Source organism: Lynx canadensis, chromosome B1 (assembly GCF_007474595.2).
Source record: "Lynx canadensis isolate LIC74 chromosome B1, mLynCan4.pri.v2, whole genome shotgun sequence".
Classification (NCBI taxonomy): domain Eukaryota; kingdom Metazoa; phylum Chordata; class Mammalia; order Carnivora; family Felidae; genus Lynx; species Lynx canadensis.
Genome location: NC_044306.2, coordinates 70,734,869 through 70,753,557, shown reverse-complemented (window position 1 = coordinate 70,753,557; position 18,689 = coordinate 70,734,869). Strand labels below are relative to the sequence as shown.

At 34.2% G+C, this 18,689-nt stretch overlaps 1 protein-coding gene across 1 annotated transcript in view; it reads left to right on the top strand.

The window, feature by feature from the left end:
* Positions 1 to 18,689, top strand: part of GLRB (glycine receptor beta) — a 94,484-nt gene that overhangs the window by 54,492 nt on the left and 21,303 nt on the right. The window contains exons 5-8 of the mRNA XM_030312852.1: positions 3,923 to 4,152; positions 4,264 to 4,346; positions 6,168 to 6,308; positions 11,982 to 12,134. Of these exons, the coding sequence (XP_030168712.1) occupies positions 3,923 to 4,152; positions 4,264 to 4,346; positions 6,168 to 6,308; positions 11,982 to 12,134 (607 nt within the window). The remainder of the gene's footprint in view (positions 1 to 3,922; positions 4,153 to 4,263; positions 4,347 to 6,167; positions 6,309 to 11,981; positions 12,135 to 18,689) is intronic.

The following is an 18,689-nucleotide window of genomic DNA, read 5'->3' as shown; positions in this document are numbered from 1 at the left end:
TGATGGAAACACTGTTTAGAGCTCAAGAAGGATTTGGAATAATGATCTTCACATGGAGAAACACTCTTAAAATTGCTATAAAATTTTTAAAAGAAAAATAATTTTGCTGTATAATTTTAGATGAACTATCCATACAATTTTGGAGACAGAATAGTGGAACATAGGATATGTGTATGTGTGGAGATTTTAAGGAGAATTCAGGTTACCCCAAACATTATAAGGTGGCTTCTTTTTAATTATGCAAAGTATGCTGAAGTTAAAGGTTGGCATTGCTTTCATTCCTGTCAGATATCTTGAGTATTATTAAAAATATTGATATAATATCATTGGAAATTAATTACTACAGGGAAAACCAGCATACACCCCAAAATGTAGTTGTTTTTAGTCTAGATACAAAATACCAATAGATCTTAATATTAGTATCTCTATAAATATATCTAACATTCTGTTAAAATAAGAATACCTAATATTAGACTAAAATAAAGCATCTAGATTCTAAAAGCCACTTTGGCAGAGTTGCTTAATTAACAGTGGCATCCAAATAATGCTGACAGTCTCTTGTCAGGTATATGACAATCCCTCAAATGATATTTTACTTTTCATCCATCTCTATTTCTGGCAAGGATTTGAGGTGTATAATAACAACAACAAAAAATGCAAGCAAATAATTGAAATAGGACTAAATGTGCAAGAACCATGCAATGATAGTCATACCAGGATATGAGAGATGAATTATTAATTCAATTGGCTGTAGAATTTAGCCTTCACTCCTTAGCTGCCAGACAAAAAGAAAAACATGATGAGATACTTCAGTCTCACTTTCCTGTAATAGGAGGCATGTAAGAGAATCAGGAGAGCATTTTTAGGAATAAACTCTAAGGAATAGATTTATTTTTGCAAAGCGCTTAGAGTAAGTGTGCCTAGCACACAGTAAATATCTATTAAATGATATAGTAATATATGTATAAACAAGTGAAAAATAAATAAATAAAGAAGAATTTATCTTGTGTATTTTCATATAATGGTCGTTGACCAAAATAAGGGGTCATGGCTTTAACAACATGTTTACAGAAGATAGATAGGCAACCTCATCTGGTTATTTTTCATACTGATCCTTGACAACAAGTTAAGGACATGTATTTTATCATGACATGTGAATGCACATTTTAAACATAGAAGTTTAAAGATGTGGTTTTCTATGAATTACCTTTTGACAAGACATAGAACATAAAGAAAGTAATAAAATAGTTTTAGTGTGTGTAATTTTAGAATACCAATAATTTTAGCTGATCATTTCAAGGAAGCTTTTTAGCAAATAATATGAAGTTGAATACTCATAAGTGCTCAAAGTCATGTCAAGTCTATGTCAACCATGCGCTTAGTGAAGGTAGCATAATTGGTATTTTATTAGAAAATAATTGAACCTAATGTGTATGCCTTTTAAAGGAGAGGGCCATGGATGTTTGCCTGGAATGGATAAAAACTTGGGGTGGGAAGAGCATTACTTCTGCTGGAAGTGTCACCATGTGATGGTGAGAAGCCTTTGTCTTGGATGAGTTTGAGTTATTTCTTGTAGTCGTGACAACCACAGTCAATATAAAGCAGTTAAATCCCATTATGAATTTTAAGATATGAATATATTTTAACACACAGTTTATGTAGCTGTGCAACATAACTCTTTGTTTTCTATAGTCCTTGGCCTCCTTTATTCCCTCCTTAATTCCATGTTCATTTAATAAGATAAATGTTACCTTCCCCCCCCCCCGCCCCCAATGGTGCAGATAAGTTCAGTGTCAGCCTATATAATCCTTTTTTTTAGTGTTTATTATTTACTTTTGAGAGAGGCGTGTGGGGGGAGGGAGAGAGAGAGAGATAGCGCGCACGCGTGCGCCAGCGGGGGAGGGGGAGGGGCAGAGAGAGAGGGAGACACAGAATCCAAAGCAGGCCCCAGGCTCCCAGCTGTCAGCACAGAGCCCAACGTGGGGTGGAACCCATGAACAGTGAGCTCATGACCTGAGCTGAAGTCGGATGTTTAACTGACTGAGCTACCCAAGCACCCTGCTTATATAATCCTTAGTTTATTTGCCTTTGACACTCTGAAACCATCTGCATATGATTTTTAAGAAACCATTTGTGTTATATATGTTGAAGCCTTTAGAAACCTTAAGTTTAGAGTAGCTATGAGATATAGGTAGGTTAAATCTTATTTTACTCTCTGTACTTCAGTGTGTGGATATTGTTACTGTGTGCCTTTACCCTTCTACAATTACTATACAGTCTGAAGATCATATGAGAAAGTAAAATGTCTCAGATTGCTCCTTGCTTATGCTTTATTTTATATTTTACACATATGTAAAGCATGTACATTTATGTTTTATAGAAATCTATTAGGTCTTATTATTTAGTAAAAGATGATCTATAACCTCTTCCTAGTTAATTATTTTGGATTTTGATTTGAAGTTTATGATTTCATTCATTTTGATAATATCAAAAGACTGTATGGATAGATAGTATTTTGTGAATTTTGAATGATTGAAAATAAGGAAGCTGAAGCCCAATGCAATTTATGCTTTGGACACTTTTGTGCACGTTCTGAGTATAGTATATACAATTAAAATCAAAAGGTGTGAGCATGATGCTCAATGTTAAGTTTGTATATACTAACAACCTGATTTGTGCTAGAACCCCATTTAACTGGCAGATAATAAAATGTATTAAGGTATTAAACTTGTTCCTAGTGCACATACTCTTAAAATCTATGTCTTGAAATAATTCAATTTTTACAAAGTTTTAAGATAAAAATTTTAGGAGATAGACAAAAAACTCAAGTAAAATAATCAGCTATTTAGTAGATTTCAAAACATTTTTCTACTATAGTTAAATAAAATATAACATTACAAATTTTGATGTACCTGCTTTGCATCCAATGCAAATCTCATTTGACTATCTTAAATTCTCTCTATAATCGTACATGTATGAATCTTCAAAGACAGTTTTTCTTTTTCCTTCTTAGGTAAACATATGTACATATGTGTGTTATATACATACGTACATATGTGTGTTATATACATATATACATAATATTATATAATGTATATGTTTTATATACACATATATATTATTTTTGTAGTTTGCTAACTAGTAAAAGGCCAGGAGAAATATTTTTCTTTACTCTCCTTTTTTTTTTTTAGCTTTATTGAGGTATAGGAGTAAGAGTAATTAAAGATGGGCATTAAGCATAAAGCAGTGAGTGTTGGAAAGGCACATTTCATAAGCAAAAAAGAAAAAAATTATTTTAGGTATATTGACACAATATACACATATATTGATTAATAACCTGAAGCTTTTTTGTTGTTGTTTATTTTGTTTTGTTATTATTATTATTTTAATTTAAATCAAAGTTAGTTAACATACAGTGTAATGATGATTTCAGGAATAGAATTCAGTAATTCATCACTTATGTGTAACACCCAGTGCTCATCCCAACCAGTGTCCTCCTTAACGCCCCTTCCCCATTTAGTCCATCCCCTCACCTACTTGTCATCTATTTTTAATTAAATTTTATTCTTTTTTTGGTGTGTTGGGGGGCGGAAGAATAATGGTAATATTTAGCAGTCTCAGGTTTTTATAACACCACTTACCCAACTGGCAGAACTGTCATTTGTATAAAGGTAAAGCAATTATTGGTAAACTTACATTCTGATGTTGGAGCTAGCAAGTGCTGCTGGAATGTCTATAGAGACACAAGGGTCTTATTAGACTGCTCTTTTTATTTAGTGACCAAACTGTTTTGATCCTGGTTGACGTTACAAGACCAAAAATATCGGTGCTGCTAATCACTGAAACTCTTTTTATTCTGGTGCTGAGTATGCCTTTCAAATAGCAGTAAACACCCACACGCACACATTTTTTTTCCCCTCAGGACTATAGAGTTAACATCTTCTTGAGACAAAAATGGAACGATCCCAGGTTGAAGCTCCCTAGTGATTTTCGGGGTTCAGATGCACTGACAGTGGATCCCACGATGTACAAGTGTCTGTGGAAACCTGACTTATTTTTTGCAAATGAAAAAAGTGCCAATTTTCATGATGTGACCCAGGAAAATATCCTTCTATTTATTTTTCGTGATGGAGATGTTCTTGTCAGCATGAGGTACTTGTTAATATTTGTACATTTATACATGTATATATATATATATTTTAAGTCAGTGTATCACAGAGAAACATGTTAAGCAACTTCTAAGACCTCTGTTTCTACTTTCAGGTTATCTATTACTCTTTCCTGCCCTTTGGACTTGACCTTGTTTCCCATGGATACACAACGTTGCAAGATGCAGCTGGAGAGCTGTATGTAAATGAGACCCAAAGTGACTATAGCATAAAATCTATATGTGACTATATGTTTAAAATCTCTAGACAATACATTCTACTAATATCTTGGATAACAATGATAAAACTGATGCTTTTGATTACAAATAGTAAAATTATTTAGGAAAATTATAGTTATTCTTTTACCGTAATCATTACTAAGATAGATCCCTTTGGTACTAGTTTTACTCTCAGTTACGTAGGTGTATACTTCTAACTTCTTATAATTGCCAACTTCCTTTGAAATTAGTATAATAATTAAAGTAAATCATGAGGCACCTAGGTGGCTCAGTCGGCTAAGCATCTGACTTCAGGTCCTGATCTCACTGCTAGTGAGTTTGAGCCCCATGTTGGGCTTGGTGCTGACAGCTCAGAGCCTGAAGCCTACTTCGGATTCTGTGTCTTCCTCTCTCTGCCCCTCCCCTGCTCGCGCTCTGTCTGTCTCTCTCTCCCAAAAATAAACATTTTAAAAAGTAAGTAAAATAAATGAAAAAAAAATTATGTCTTAACAACTGTTCTGCTGTTAAAATCACGTGTTCAGAGCAGAAAATTTGAAAACATTGAAAAACTGTCTCTAAATCCTGCCAAATAGTCATTTTCTTCGGATGTGTAAAAATTTTTTCGACAACATTGGAATTTTTGTGTTTCTATGATCATATGTTTTTTAGTTTATGACGGGTGCACTATATTAAGGTATAAAGTATATTAATTGAAATTATTATTGAAATGATTATTTACCTTTAAAATATATTAATTCACTATGATGCTTATCTTTTGAAAATAAAAGTGGGACCTAAAACTTGAAAAATGAACACTAACACAAGGAATCCTTAGCCTGAATACCTATATACCGTGAGCTATTTCAGCAAAAAATAAAGAGTGATAGCCTTGGAAAATATCGTATATATACTTGCTAGATGATGTGCTTTAAAGTTACTTTGTGGTTATTTGTTGTTGTTTTAAGTGTACTGAAGTTTGATCCTACATTTGAACAATATTGGTTGCTTTCTAAGTATAGAATGGGATTTTGTAGATGTAAGTGTGTGTATGTACATTTTTGTGAATGTGTTGTACAGTGTATACCTGTGTGTCAATATGTATTTGTGTAGAAAATTTTAACTATTTACATTCAAATCTATTACCAGATGCACTGAAATATTGCTTTGGAAAATCCATACACTTTAAGAGTTGAATGGTAGGCTACTCTATGCTGTAAAACCCTATAGGATCCTTGAATTGTAGCCATATTACCTAAGCCCAAAATGTGTGCTTCAGCCTGCTGTAATACTGTCCACTTGAGAGGTTGTTTTACTGCTTTCCTGTGGCCATGCAACTCCTTCAGGGGAGTTTGTGGTCATGTCTTCAAAAATATAGGTGATTTCGTGCTTAAATGTTTTTTGTTTTTTGTTTTTTAATTTCCAGGTAGCATATTGTATAGTTGTGAATGTAGATATGCAAAAAAGCTAGAATGACTTATTCACTACTCTTTATCAACAACAGTTCAGAATTTTGATATAGAGAAATGTGCTACTACATATGATGCCGTAGGATTGTAACTGCAATATGCTAAATATTTTAGCTTATTCTTTCTTTAAGCCAACTAATTATCTGTAAATTTGTGCTAATATTTTCATTAATGGCCATAGATTTTATCTCTTCACATTTTTAACAAAAATTTTATATAAGTAAGGCCTATGATCTTACCGTTGCTGAACTCGATAATTGGACTACTAAAATATTTAAAAGTATTAATAATCATATTCCAAACTAATATTTTTATTTATTTACTTTTGTTTATAGTTGGCTACACAACTGATGATTTACGGTTTATCTGGCAATCAGGGGATCCTGTTCAGTTAGAAAAAATTGCATTGCCTCAGTTTGATATTAAAAAGGAAGATATCGAATATGGTAACTGTACAAAATACTATAAAGGCACTGGTAAGTAATATTCTTTGAATTAAACAAAACTAAGTCATATTTCAAAGATTCATTTTAATTTTAATATATGCTAGGAACAGGATAGAAAAAAACTTAGTTAAAAAGAAAGTTTAGTATTTATAAGTAGTTTATCATATATCCATATACTTAAATTACATATTTAAATCTTTCATAAAATTACATTTACTAAAGTTCTTAAAAAAATTTTATTCTAGTTTTGCTTTTCTTTATGTAATTCTAGATAACAAGAGGTTTTCAATTTTTTATTTTAGTAATATGAACTCTCCCAAGCAATGGTTTGCTTAAGTATTGAAGAAACTCTGCTTCTGGCAAGATTCATTTTGGGGCCAAACATTATGGATTTGATCGATGTAATCCATATACATTTGTCTCTTGTCTTTGAGGCAGGTTTTAGATGTTGGTTGAGCCATATTGTTAGTTTTACAAAGCACTGATCTTTATGCTGTGCAGGAATCAATAGCATGTCTAGGAAATAACTAGACATCAGTGAACACTCCCTGTATAATATTCTTGGCATACGTTATGGAGCAGCTAATTGCGAAAAGCACAACAAATTAACCTCATTCATTAAATTACCTCAAACTTTGCAGAAATAAAAATATAATACTAATCAATACTTTAATAGTATGATTCATATTCAACCTTTGAGTCACAACTGATAGTTACAGAGAGTTTTAGATATTAAATATAATAACATTGTTTCTCTTAGTAAAATACATAAAAAGATGATTGAATTTTGACCATTATACAAACTTTTATTTCAAATTATCATTTCAACTTGTAAGTTACCATACAATTTCTAATTTTCAGGAAGTAAACAAAGATATGATGAAGATATTCAGAAATAGATACAATAAAAGTTTAAATTTATTGCAACATTTATGTTGGCTTGCAAAAATAAAACATGTATAGTATAATTCTGTAGAATTCAGAAAGATCGGATGTTTGAGCAAAAATGCTGTCATCGTGACATCATCAAAGACAAAATATAATATTAAAAAAGGTAGAGTGAACATATGCATATTTACAGTGCTACAATAAACCCAACACTTAAGCAACTTGGAGATAGAGTTAGTTTAAGCATGTGTTGTTTACTTTCACATAAGTTAACAGCTTATATAGCATTTATATATAAGGAGTTCCTTCTCTTATAAAGCTTATATATTTTAGAATGGGAGAGATAATAAGGAAGTGCACTGCGAAAGAATTTATGAAGGTTTTTAAAAGGAAAACCTGAAAGCTCTTAAAAATTTGACCACCAAAGTACTCAGTGAAGAAGTCATAGATACACGGACTGCTAGATATGGAAGTGATCTTATTGACAATTCTGAGCCAACTTCTTTATTTAACACATAAAATAACTGACAATTCTGAGGCAGCTTCTTTATTTAACACATAAAATAACTGAAGAGCAGGGTGACTGAGTGATTTACTGAATGTTCCAGGCAATTCGATGTCGGCGACTGCACGAAACGTAGTGTTCCTCTTCTTGGTACTCACTCAAATTAAGGAAATGAGCTACAGTGTTTAGAAACGTTTACAGCTCACCTAGTAATGAAAAAAAATAAGCTTGAAAGCCAAGAAGCAGCGTTTTGGGATTGTTGTGTAGAAGCACATATTAAGTACATAGCTCTTTGATTTCTTGCTGTATGTCAGGCATTATTTTAAGTAGTCTACAGGAATTCTGTATCTTAATCCTCACAACAATGCCATGACTTTGATACTTTTCTTCTCCCTATTTTACATGTTAGGACAATAAAGCAAAGACACTTTTCTAGGTGGAGCACTGGAATAGTGAGTCTGGTATTGCTACCCTACCTGTGGAGTCATTCCCATTATGCACTGCAAATAGTTACCCACATCTAGATTATATGCTTAACATTTCAAAATGAATAGTCTCTAAATTGTTTTAAGAAATTTGAAATAGACCCTAGTGAAATTTTAAATTTCATCTAAAAGATGAAAATAAAACTGGTAATTTTATTTCTGATTTTATGTAATAGCATAAAATGATGACATAGCATTGAAAATCCTGGGATATTTGTTTTTTCACCTTTAAGCCCTACATCTTAAGCCCTATATCTAAAAGTCTCCTTTTGGGGATGCAGCAAGGAATAAAGGCAAGATCCCTGCCCTTTTGTACATATGTATTCTAGTATAGTACACACATAAGCAAAATAATTTATTTTAGTTTTAAGAAGAAAATAAGATGTGCTGGAGAGTAGTTGAGAGATTACTTCAGATTATAATAAGTAAAGATTTTGTGGTATTTTTTGAATTATTGTAAATAAGTCACTGAACTCTCATTAGCTACAGAAAATAACAAAAAAACCTTATTTCTATTTAAAAATTTTTAAAATGTTGTTTATTTATTCTTGAGAGAGAGAGAGAGAGAGTATGAGTGAGGGAGGGGCAGAGTGAGAGAGGGACACAGATTTGGAAGCTGGCTCCAGGCTCTGAGCTGTCAGCACAGAGCCTGATGTGGGGCTTGAATTCACAAGCCATGAGATATGACCTGAGCCAAAGTTGGACACTTTACTGACCAAGCCACCCAGGCACCCTCCCCCCTAAAAAAAACTTATTTCTAACATCATAATAATTGTCATTTATTATGTTTTAGTAAGCATGCTTTATCATCAGTGTTTACATGAATCATCATATGACTATTAGTAAAATATATTTAATATTTGGATATTTAGAAATGTACTTAGAAATATAGAGCCTTCTGGGGCGCCTGGGTGGCTTAGTTAAGCGTCTAACTTAGGCTCAGGTCATGATCTCGTGGTTCGTGGGTTCCAGCCCCTCGTCAGGCTCTGTGCTGACAGCTCAGAGCCTAGAGCCTGCTTCAGATTCTGTGTCTTCCTCTCTCTCTGCCCCTCCTCCACTCGTGCTCTGTCTCTATCTTTCTCTCTCTCTCTCTCAAAAATAAATAAACATATTTTTTAAATAAAAGAAATAAAGAAACTTCTAAATATATGGGATGCTTAATAATGTAGAATAATGAAAAAGATATAGATAGCAACATATATAGAATGATGAACAATATGTTCTTTAACTTGTACAGAAATAATCAGAAATAATAATTTAGCTTTAACTTTATTAAAAGTTACAGGTTTTTTATAATTGTAGTTGTTACAAAGGAGAAATATATGGGAAAACAAGTATGAAAAATACTTAAATTGCAAGCCTAGGTGAATAATAATGAAATAAAACCCCACAGGAAATAGAAAGTAAATTGAATTTGCCAATGAACATTTATATCAATTAGCTGCCCACCTGCCTCTCATAAATGTAACAGTACTAGGAAAAGATCAAAAAAGATCAAGAAATGTTTCTCATAAAAGTTTATGGAGCAAATCACTATAATATCCAAGCATGTATTTTATTGCCAAATTCATCCAAGTCTTGGGAAGCTCCCCTAGTGGGTGCCTTCATAAAAGGAGGGGGTGGAAACTTGCTTCAGAGTACAGGGTTTCTGTTATTTAGGCTGCCAATTAAATATGATGGGATGGAATGCAAAAGTTCATTTTAAAGTGAGCAACTCCATAGTAAATTGTTGTAATATTTGTGACAATTCAGGTTACCTAAAAATATGCAGTAAGTGAGAGACTACTAAAGATAGAGAACAAGCAGAGAGATAATGGGTGGGGGGATGGGCTAGATGGGTGATGAGTACTAAGGAGGGCACTTGTGTTGAGCACTGGGTATTGTATGTAAGTGATACATCACTGAATTCTACTCCTGAAATGAATAATGTACTGTATGTTAACAGATTAGAATTTAAATAAAAATTTGAAAAGAAAAAACAATTAAAAAATAAATTTAAAAATATGTGATAAGCACATGTATGTCATTCCCTATCTCACATGTGCTAGGTAAATGTAAAATTAAATTGAGTAAGTGATGCTATTGCAAAGCCAGGTACTTTAGAACCACTTTTAAGAAGTACTGGGAGCCTCTTAATTGCAGAAAATGGGACTTTTAAAAGATTCTATTTTGGAAATTTTGCACATAATTGTTAGTTAGAAACATATGTTCTTGTTTGTCCAGGCAGGAAGTTAAGATGAGTGGTGGGGAACAGAAAAGGGAGGGAGGTTTCATTATTTGACCTTTTGCATCTTTTTAAAACCTATGCACAATTTAAATTAATTGCCTGGTTTCAATGAAATTAAAATTAAAAAAAGAGACAAACATTCTGCATTTTTTTTTGTTTTCTGATATAATATGGAAACATTTGGCATAAGTAGAATTTACTGCAGTTCAAATAAACTCTTTATTTTTGTTACATATTTAGCCCTAATATGTTTCTAATCTCTCAGAGGTGGCGATGATTATAATTCACACTGGGGAAAAGATAGGGTTCTAATCTAAGTTATTTAATAAGAGGACGTGAATAGCTATTCTTTTATTTGACATTCTTTAATTATGCCACTATTGCCGCAAGTACCATTAATGAATAAAAATGAAGATTGTTCTAGTGCCAGAAATGTATATATCCTTCCTAACTAGGAAAATCAGATAAATATTGCTTTTAAAATTTAAAATAGTAAAAAGCAATATTGTCCTTTCCCCACAATTAATGTGTTCATTTATCATTCATTTATATATTTCCACATTTTAAAATAACAAGGTTTAAGCTGAACACAGCTGGAGATATTTTAACTTTTTGGCATTTGCACATAACCTTGCTTTTGTTTGAATGGCTAACGACAATTTTATCAAAATTAAGCACTCTAGGCATTAAATATTATATTTAATTTGCTAACTGAAAGAACTAAAGCATTTAAAAAAAATAATCTCAAACATCGAGAAGTGTGTCTTCTATTCCAGTGCTAGGAGAATATTTTGTCACTTATTTTGTTTCTCAAGTCAGCAAAGGCTATTATGAGGCTGCCCATAATTTGTGATTAATCCGGGGGACTAGTAGTGTCATGGCATCTCTAGAATTATGCTGTAATGCAATTTCTGCATTTGTCTCCGCTTGTGAAAATGAGGTCCTCTGCCTCATAAAGCATGCTTGAGGGTCTAGAGTGGAGGAGAGAATTGAGAGAAACGTTGGATATTTGCCCTTTGTAATTTTTTATCTACATAGATTGAAAACATATTTCTTATTGCTGCTAACATTTACTTCCAATACTCTTAACTTTTAAGGTTTAAGTACGCATAGGAGTTATTGAAGACTGCCATACTTTCTAGATAAGAAGTGGTACCTGTAGCTGAAAAATTATACTGACAATGCGTAGTCGTGGAGTGTTTCTTTTTAGACTTGTTCCACTTTGATTTACTGCTCCCTATATGACTCCTTTAGATCAATTGCTCTGAGAGGACCCATGGGTAATGAAAAGTTTAAGTTCATTGTGAATTCTCTGAACAAAGACTTAAAAGCTGAGATGTTGACATAGTGGCACAGCATGTGGTATCTATTTCTCGATGCCATAATAAAGTTGTGAAAGGTCAGGTGAGACAGGTCCCATAATGTCAACCTTTCGCATCAAATGAATTATATATTTATAGAAAAAAAAATCTTTTTCTGAGTTTACTTTGTGAAACTGCCTCAAATGGAAGTGACTTACAATTTATAGGTACATCGTTGATTTTTGCAGTTGCACGTGGGTGAGCACCTCATATTTCTAACATGTTTGTTTCTGAAAGGGTACTACACGTGTGTGGAAGTCATCTTCACCCTGAGGAGACAGGTCGGGTTTTACATGATGGGTGTCTACGCCCCCACCCTGCTGATAGTGGTTCTCTCCTGGCTTTCCTTCTGGATCAACCCGGACGCAAGCGCTGCCAGAGTGCCCCTGGGTAAAGCGTTCTGTGCTTCTCTCTCGATGTCTGACGTGGGTTATGTCCTTGCCTAACTGTGTAATCAACTATTTTCAAACAGAACTGTAGAATTGAAGGCAACCTTTTTCTTTTCTTTTTTTAGACTTCCTTCAAAACTTGACATTGCACTGTATTTTCTCAGTCAATAATTAAACTAAGTTTTTTTCTTCTTTCATGTCTTTGGGTATTTTAAATAGCTGATCTAACTTTGACTCTTGTGAAATAATTATTAAGAAGTGATTTCCACAGGTAACTAAAGTCTAAAAGCCGCAATAGTGCCAGACTTAAAAACAAAACTATATTGATGGGAATCTTTCTCAGTGATATTTTATACTATCTTATGCTCTTCACTGGGGAATGACTTTGCATCATTTTCTTTTTTTTTTAAGTTTTTTTTAATGTTTATTTTTGAGAGACAGAGAGACAGAGACAGAGAAGCAGAGAGAGAGGGAGACACAAAATCCGAAGCAGGCTCCAGGCTCTGAGCTGTCAGCACAAAACCTGATGTGGGGCTCGAACCCATGAAACATGAGATCGTGACCTGAGCTGACGTTGGACACTTAACCAACTGAGCCACCCAGGCGCCCCACCTTTGCATCATTTTCTTAAACATCAGATACTGTGTGCTGTATCATCAGGAGTGGCTAGGGAGAAGAAGAGCTGGTTATCCATGCTCTCTTATTTGTTATTTTTAATGCTCTGTCACATAGAAACATCATTAGCCAGTCTTAAAATTGTGTCTGTATAGGGGTGAAAAAGTCTTTGCTTTGTGAAGTAATCAAGAGCCCTTCTAGTGGGTGAAGTGAATAATCTTGAAAATAAGGATTTTGTTACAACAAATTTTGATTGGAATGTTTTAAAAGTTTCATTACCGTGTGTGTGTGTGTGTGTGTGTGTGTGTGTGCGTGTGTGTGCGTGTGTGTGTGTGTGTGTGTGTTCTCTGACTTTCACCTGGAACTTATATAGGTAGGGCTGTGGTATATCTGACCTCTTGGTGACTGATTGCTTGCAGCATTTTATTTTTTATTTCCATCAAAAAGGCTTTGTGCAAATCTCCCCCCAGACTTGTTAGGGGAATTAAATGAAATACAGATTTTAAAGAGTAGAAAACCAGGAAAGAAGCAATGAAAATGACAGTTTTACTTGAATAAGACATTTGATGATTTACATTTAATAAAAGCCACAGAGACCAAATCTACATCTTAATGACCAAAAATGTAGGAGATTTCATCCTAGCGGTTATGTATGTATAATGAAGACAATGGCAACTCATAGATTAATTCATTTAGGGGATGAGAATTAACTATGTTGTACTGAGAGTAAAACTACTGGAAAACTAGATTTGTATTCTTAGACTTGTCAAAAATATCATCCATTTCCCCCAAGTAGTCAATTTTTTGCTTATTAAAAATATCTTACTCTTATGCACTGATATAAATTGAAATGTCAGACTTTCAAGAGTACTCTGGAGACACTTAAATCCCTGATAGGTCCTTGAAGGATTTTTCTCTGTAAATCCCCATCTATTGCAGGAGTTCTGACATAAGGTCCCTGAGCTGTCCACTTAACGTCCGGTAGACCTGTTGTATGGAGCAGAAGTATTTCATGGTTGAAAGTCAGTCCCTCGAGTTCAACTTGGATTTCAATTCCTGCTCTCTGTCTAAATTGTGACAATTTAGATAACAAACCAATCTAACCTCTTTAAACATACTCTGTTGAAATGTCAACAGGTATCAAAAAATACTCAAGGGGTTGGTTACTTGGAGAACTGAAAATATGAGTGTAAAGTGCTTATTACACATTCAGGAGTTAATAATATGCCACATGTATACATTACTTTACACTTTGTAAAGCACGTTTACACTCTTGATTCATTCAGCAAGTATTTAGTGTGTGCCAACTGTGTACTAAGCAATATTCAAGAAGATGGGCACATAGCTAACAAAGTAAATAGCTAAGAGATAGTTAATAAGATAGATTAAACAAAAGAAAACCTCTAAGCCTCAATGAGTCTGTATTTTTTTTGGAAAGAAACAGACATCAAATAAGTACAATATATGATATATAAGACGGTGACGTATAACTTCCAGTTATAAAACAAGTCACGGAAATGGAAAGTACAAAATAGGGGATATAGTCAATTATATTGTAATAACAGGGTGTGGTGACAGATGATGACTGTACGTAATTATGGTGAGCACTGGGCAGTGTATAGAATTGCTGAATCACTCTGTTGTACACTTGGAACCAATATAACATTGTATGTCAACTACACTAAAATTAAAAAAAAAAAATCCTAACATCCGGGAATGTAGAAAGATAGTGACATAAGGACAGAGAGTTCAGGGACAGCAGCCTGCTTGTAGGGAACTGTTGAAAGAGAAGTGATATTGGGTAAAGATGTGATGGAGGTAAAGAAATAAATCACGGTGGATATCTAGGAAAGAATGGGCTGGGTTAGTGATCATCAAGGCCAGCATTCCTATGGCAGGAGCATGTTTGGAATACTTTGGGAACACCAAGAAAGCCAGTGTGGCTGGATCAGAATGAGTGAAAGGGTGATGTCAGAAAGACAGCAAAAGGGAGGAGACCGTGTAATATGTCCTAATTCTGATTATTTTGGCTTTTATTCAAAGTGAAATGGGAAGCCCTTGAGGGCTTTTCCCGCAGGATGTGCTTTAAATTTTAACAGATCTCAGGGCACCTGGGTGGCTCATTCAGTTGAGCATCAGACTTGATTTCAGCTCAGGTCATGATCCCAGGGTCGTGGGATTGAGCTCCCCCATGTCGGGCTCTGCACTGAGCATGGAGCTTGCTTGAAATTCTCTCTGCCTCCCCCCAAATCAATAAATAAAAATAAGAAAATAAATACATTTTAACAAATTCTCCTTGCCTCTTTGTTTAGAACCCACTAAAATGGGGCATGGGTGGGAGCAAGGAAATCAGTTAAGAAGCTATTTTAGGGGCGCCTGGGTGGCTCGGTCGGCTGGGAGTCCGACTTCAGCTCAGGTCATGATCTCACGGTCCGTGAGTTCGAGCCCCGTGTCAGGCTCTGTGCTGACAGCTCAGAGCCTGGGGCCTGTTTCGGATTCTGTGTCTCCCTCTCTCTCTGACCCTCCCCCATTCATGCTCTGTCTCTCTCTGTCTCAAAAATAAATAAACGTTAAAAAAAATTAAAAAAAAAAGAAGCTATTTTAATAATCTAAGTGAAATGATCATGGTATGAGCCAGAGGGTAGAGATGCTCATAATAGATGATGGATATGGTAGAGATAAGAGATGTGTAGATGTGTTGTATGTAGGATTTAAGAAAGTAGAATCGAAGCTGACTTCAAAGGGTTTTTGGTTTTGTATTTGTTTTTTGTTTGTTTGAGAAACTAGAGGGATGAAATTACCACTTAGTGACATGGGAAAAGCTGCATGTAAAAGAGGTTTGAGAAGGTGGGAAGATGAGGAGTTTGGTTTTGGACATATTAAGTTTGAGATCTCTTTTAGGTAGAGATATCAGATAGTTGGCTATACAAGTATGGAGTTTTTAAGAGAGATCAAGCCTGGAGGTAAGAACTTTAGATTTGTAAGAACATAGATGGTCTTTAACGTGAGGAGACTGGAGTGCAGGTGGACGTATAAAGGTTAAACCCTTGAGACTGAGAAGATGAGCAACAACCAGTATGATGTAGTTTCCTGGAAGCCAAACAGGGAAAGCATTTCTAGGTTAAAGGAGTGCTCAGTCAAGCTGCTTGCCAATCAAGTAAGTTTGGGGCTAACTATTGTCATTGGATTCATTAACCTGGAGAAGTCACTGGTGTCCATGATAAGAACAGTTTCTGTAGAGTGAACAGAGGAAAGCTTGATTGGAGTGACTTCAAGAGAGAACGGTGGCATCTAGGGAGGAACTAGAGGCATCCAGTAGAAACAACACGCTGGAGATTGTCAGCTGTAAAAAGAAAAAGAGAATGGGGAAATAGCTGGGGTGGGAATAGGAGTTGAGAGGGTTTCTGGTTTTTGTTTTGAAGACGGACAAAATCTTAGCATGTTTATATTTAGAGGAAAACAACCAATAACAAAGGAAAAAATGAGAGATGGAAGAAGTGCAGGAGCAGAATTTGAGAAGTGAGAGGGGATGAGATCAGGTAGACAGATTGGCTTTTTCGAGGACAAAGTGGATTGGTCCCAGGGATCAGCAAACTCTTCCTGTGAAGGGCCAGATAGTAAATACTCTATGTTTGTGGGCCATATGGGTTTTGGTGCAATTCCTAAATCTGTTGTTGTAGCATTAAAGGCAGCCTTAGACAATACATAATTGAATGGGTGTCCTATGCATCAGTTTACTAATCCTTGGTCTTCAGTATCAGGAGGGAAGGCAGAGTATACAGGTATAGACAGAGATAGGTAAGTAGATATGGTAGTGGGGGCTTGTGAATGATTTTGTTTTCTCAGTAAAATAGGAAGAAAGGTCACGAGTTGCAAGTGAGATAGGATAGACTGTTGTGAGTTTGAAGAGAGAAGGTAGTGAATGGACAAGGGAAATATACAATGCTTGTTGTGATTATGGGCTTCCTGAAGTTAGTGATTATAAATTTCAACTAAGATCATTCAGTATGTTGGGATGATTATCTCTAGCCACACCCACTAAAAGAAAACTAGAGGATAGGAATATATTTATGTTTGTAAGATGTATCCATGTTGTTGCTCATGTTTATATTTGACTCCATATAATTGTTGGGCAGTATTTCATAGTTTATTTTTCCACTCCACAGTTGATGGACATTTAGATCATTTCCAGGTTTGGGTTATTATAAATAACCCAAATGTTGTTTTCAATAATTGTGTACAAGTCTCTGTATGGACATATGTTTTTATTACTCTTGGGTAAATACCCAGGAATAAGATTTCTGGATTTTAAAGTAAAACTATGTTTTACTTTTTGAAAAACTTTTATTTTATTTTTACTAAGCTTTTAATTTCAATTCCAGTATAGTTAATGTACAGTGTTATATTAGTTTCATATGTACAGTATAGTGTTTCAACAATTCTATATATTACTCAATGCTCATCATGAGTGTACTCTTTAATCCCCATCACCTGTTTCACCCCCCCCCCCCCCGCCCTCTGGTAACCATCAGTTTTTTCTCTATAGTTAAGAGTCTGTTTCTTGGGTTGCTTTTCTCTCTCTTTCTGCCCCCTTTTGTTTTTTTTTCCTTTTGCTCGTTTGTTTTGTTTCTTAAATTCCACATATGAGTGAAATAATGTGATGTCTTTCTCTGACTGACTTATTTCACTCAGCATTATACTCTCTATCTCTAGCTCCATCCATGTTGTTGCAAATGATGATTTCATTCTTTTTATGGCTGAATAATATTCCATGGCATGTATATATGTGATATATATATATATATATATATATATATATGTATAGTATGTTTGTGTGTGTGTGTGTGTGTGTGTGTGTGTGTGTGTGTGTGTGTACAGAGGTGCATGCATTCCTTTGAATTAGTGTTTTTTTTAAATTTTGGGGTAAATACTCAGTGGTAGTTCTATTTTTAACTTTTTGAGGAACCTCCATACTCTTTTCTACAGTAGCTGTACCAGTTTGCATTCCCACCAACAATGTACAAGGGTTGTTTTCCCCCACATTTTCCCTAATACTTATTGTTTCTTGTGTTGTTGATTTTAGCCATGCTGACAGGTGTGAGGTGATATCAAGATACACTTACTTTTTTAAAATACTGAGATACTATTTCTCAAAAAGATGGTACCATTTTGCATTCTTACCAGTTGCTTCAAATACTCCCCAACATTTAATTTTCTTACCATTGTGGTATTTCTACTGTAATGTTGAATAGAATTGTTGACAATTGTTCTTCCTGATTCTAGTAGAAATAACAGCCATTCACTATTAAGTGTGATAGTAGCTGCAGATTTTTTGTACATGTCTTAATTGAATTGAGTAGATTTCCTTTGCTTCCTAGTTGGCTGAGTGTTGTTTTTTTATCACGTATGATAAAATTTCATTGAATTTAAATTTGATTGAATTTTGCCAAATTCTTTTTCTGCATATACTTAAATATTTAGATGGGTTTTCTTCTTTATTTTGGTGAATTATATTCATTGATTTCTAGATGTTACATGAGTTGCAAGAATTATTAGCACAAAATATTTTCATAATATTCTCTTATCCTTTTAATGTCTGGCTATTAGTGGTATGTCAGATTTAATTCTTGATATTGTTAAATTGTGAATTCTCTTTTTCCTGATTATTCTAGCTGAAGGCTTATTTTTTTTGATATTTTTAAAATATCAGTAACCATTTCATTTACTTTTTTCTATTTTCCTTTTGGTTGAGTTTTAGCTCTTTATTAATTTCTTCTTTTTAATTACTTTGCATTTAATTCGATCTCTCTTTGATGCTTAAAGTGAAAACTCAGATAACTGATTTTAGATCTTTTTTCTTTTTAAACAGGAGCATTTAAAGTTATAAATAGATATATTCTTTCAGTTAAAAATGTTTTCTAATTTACCTTGTGATTTCTTC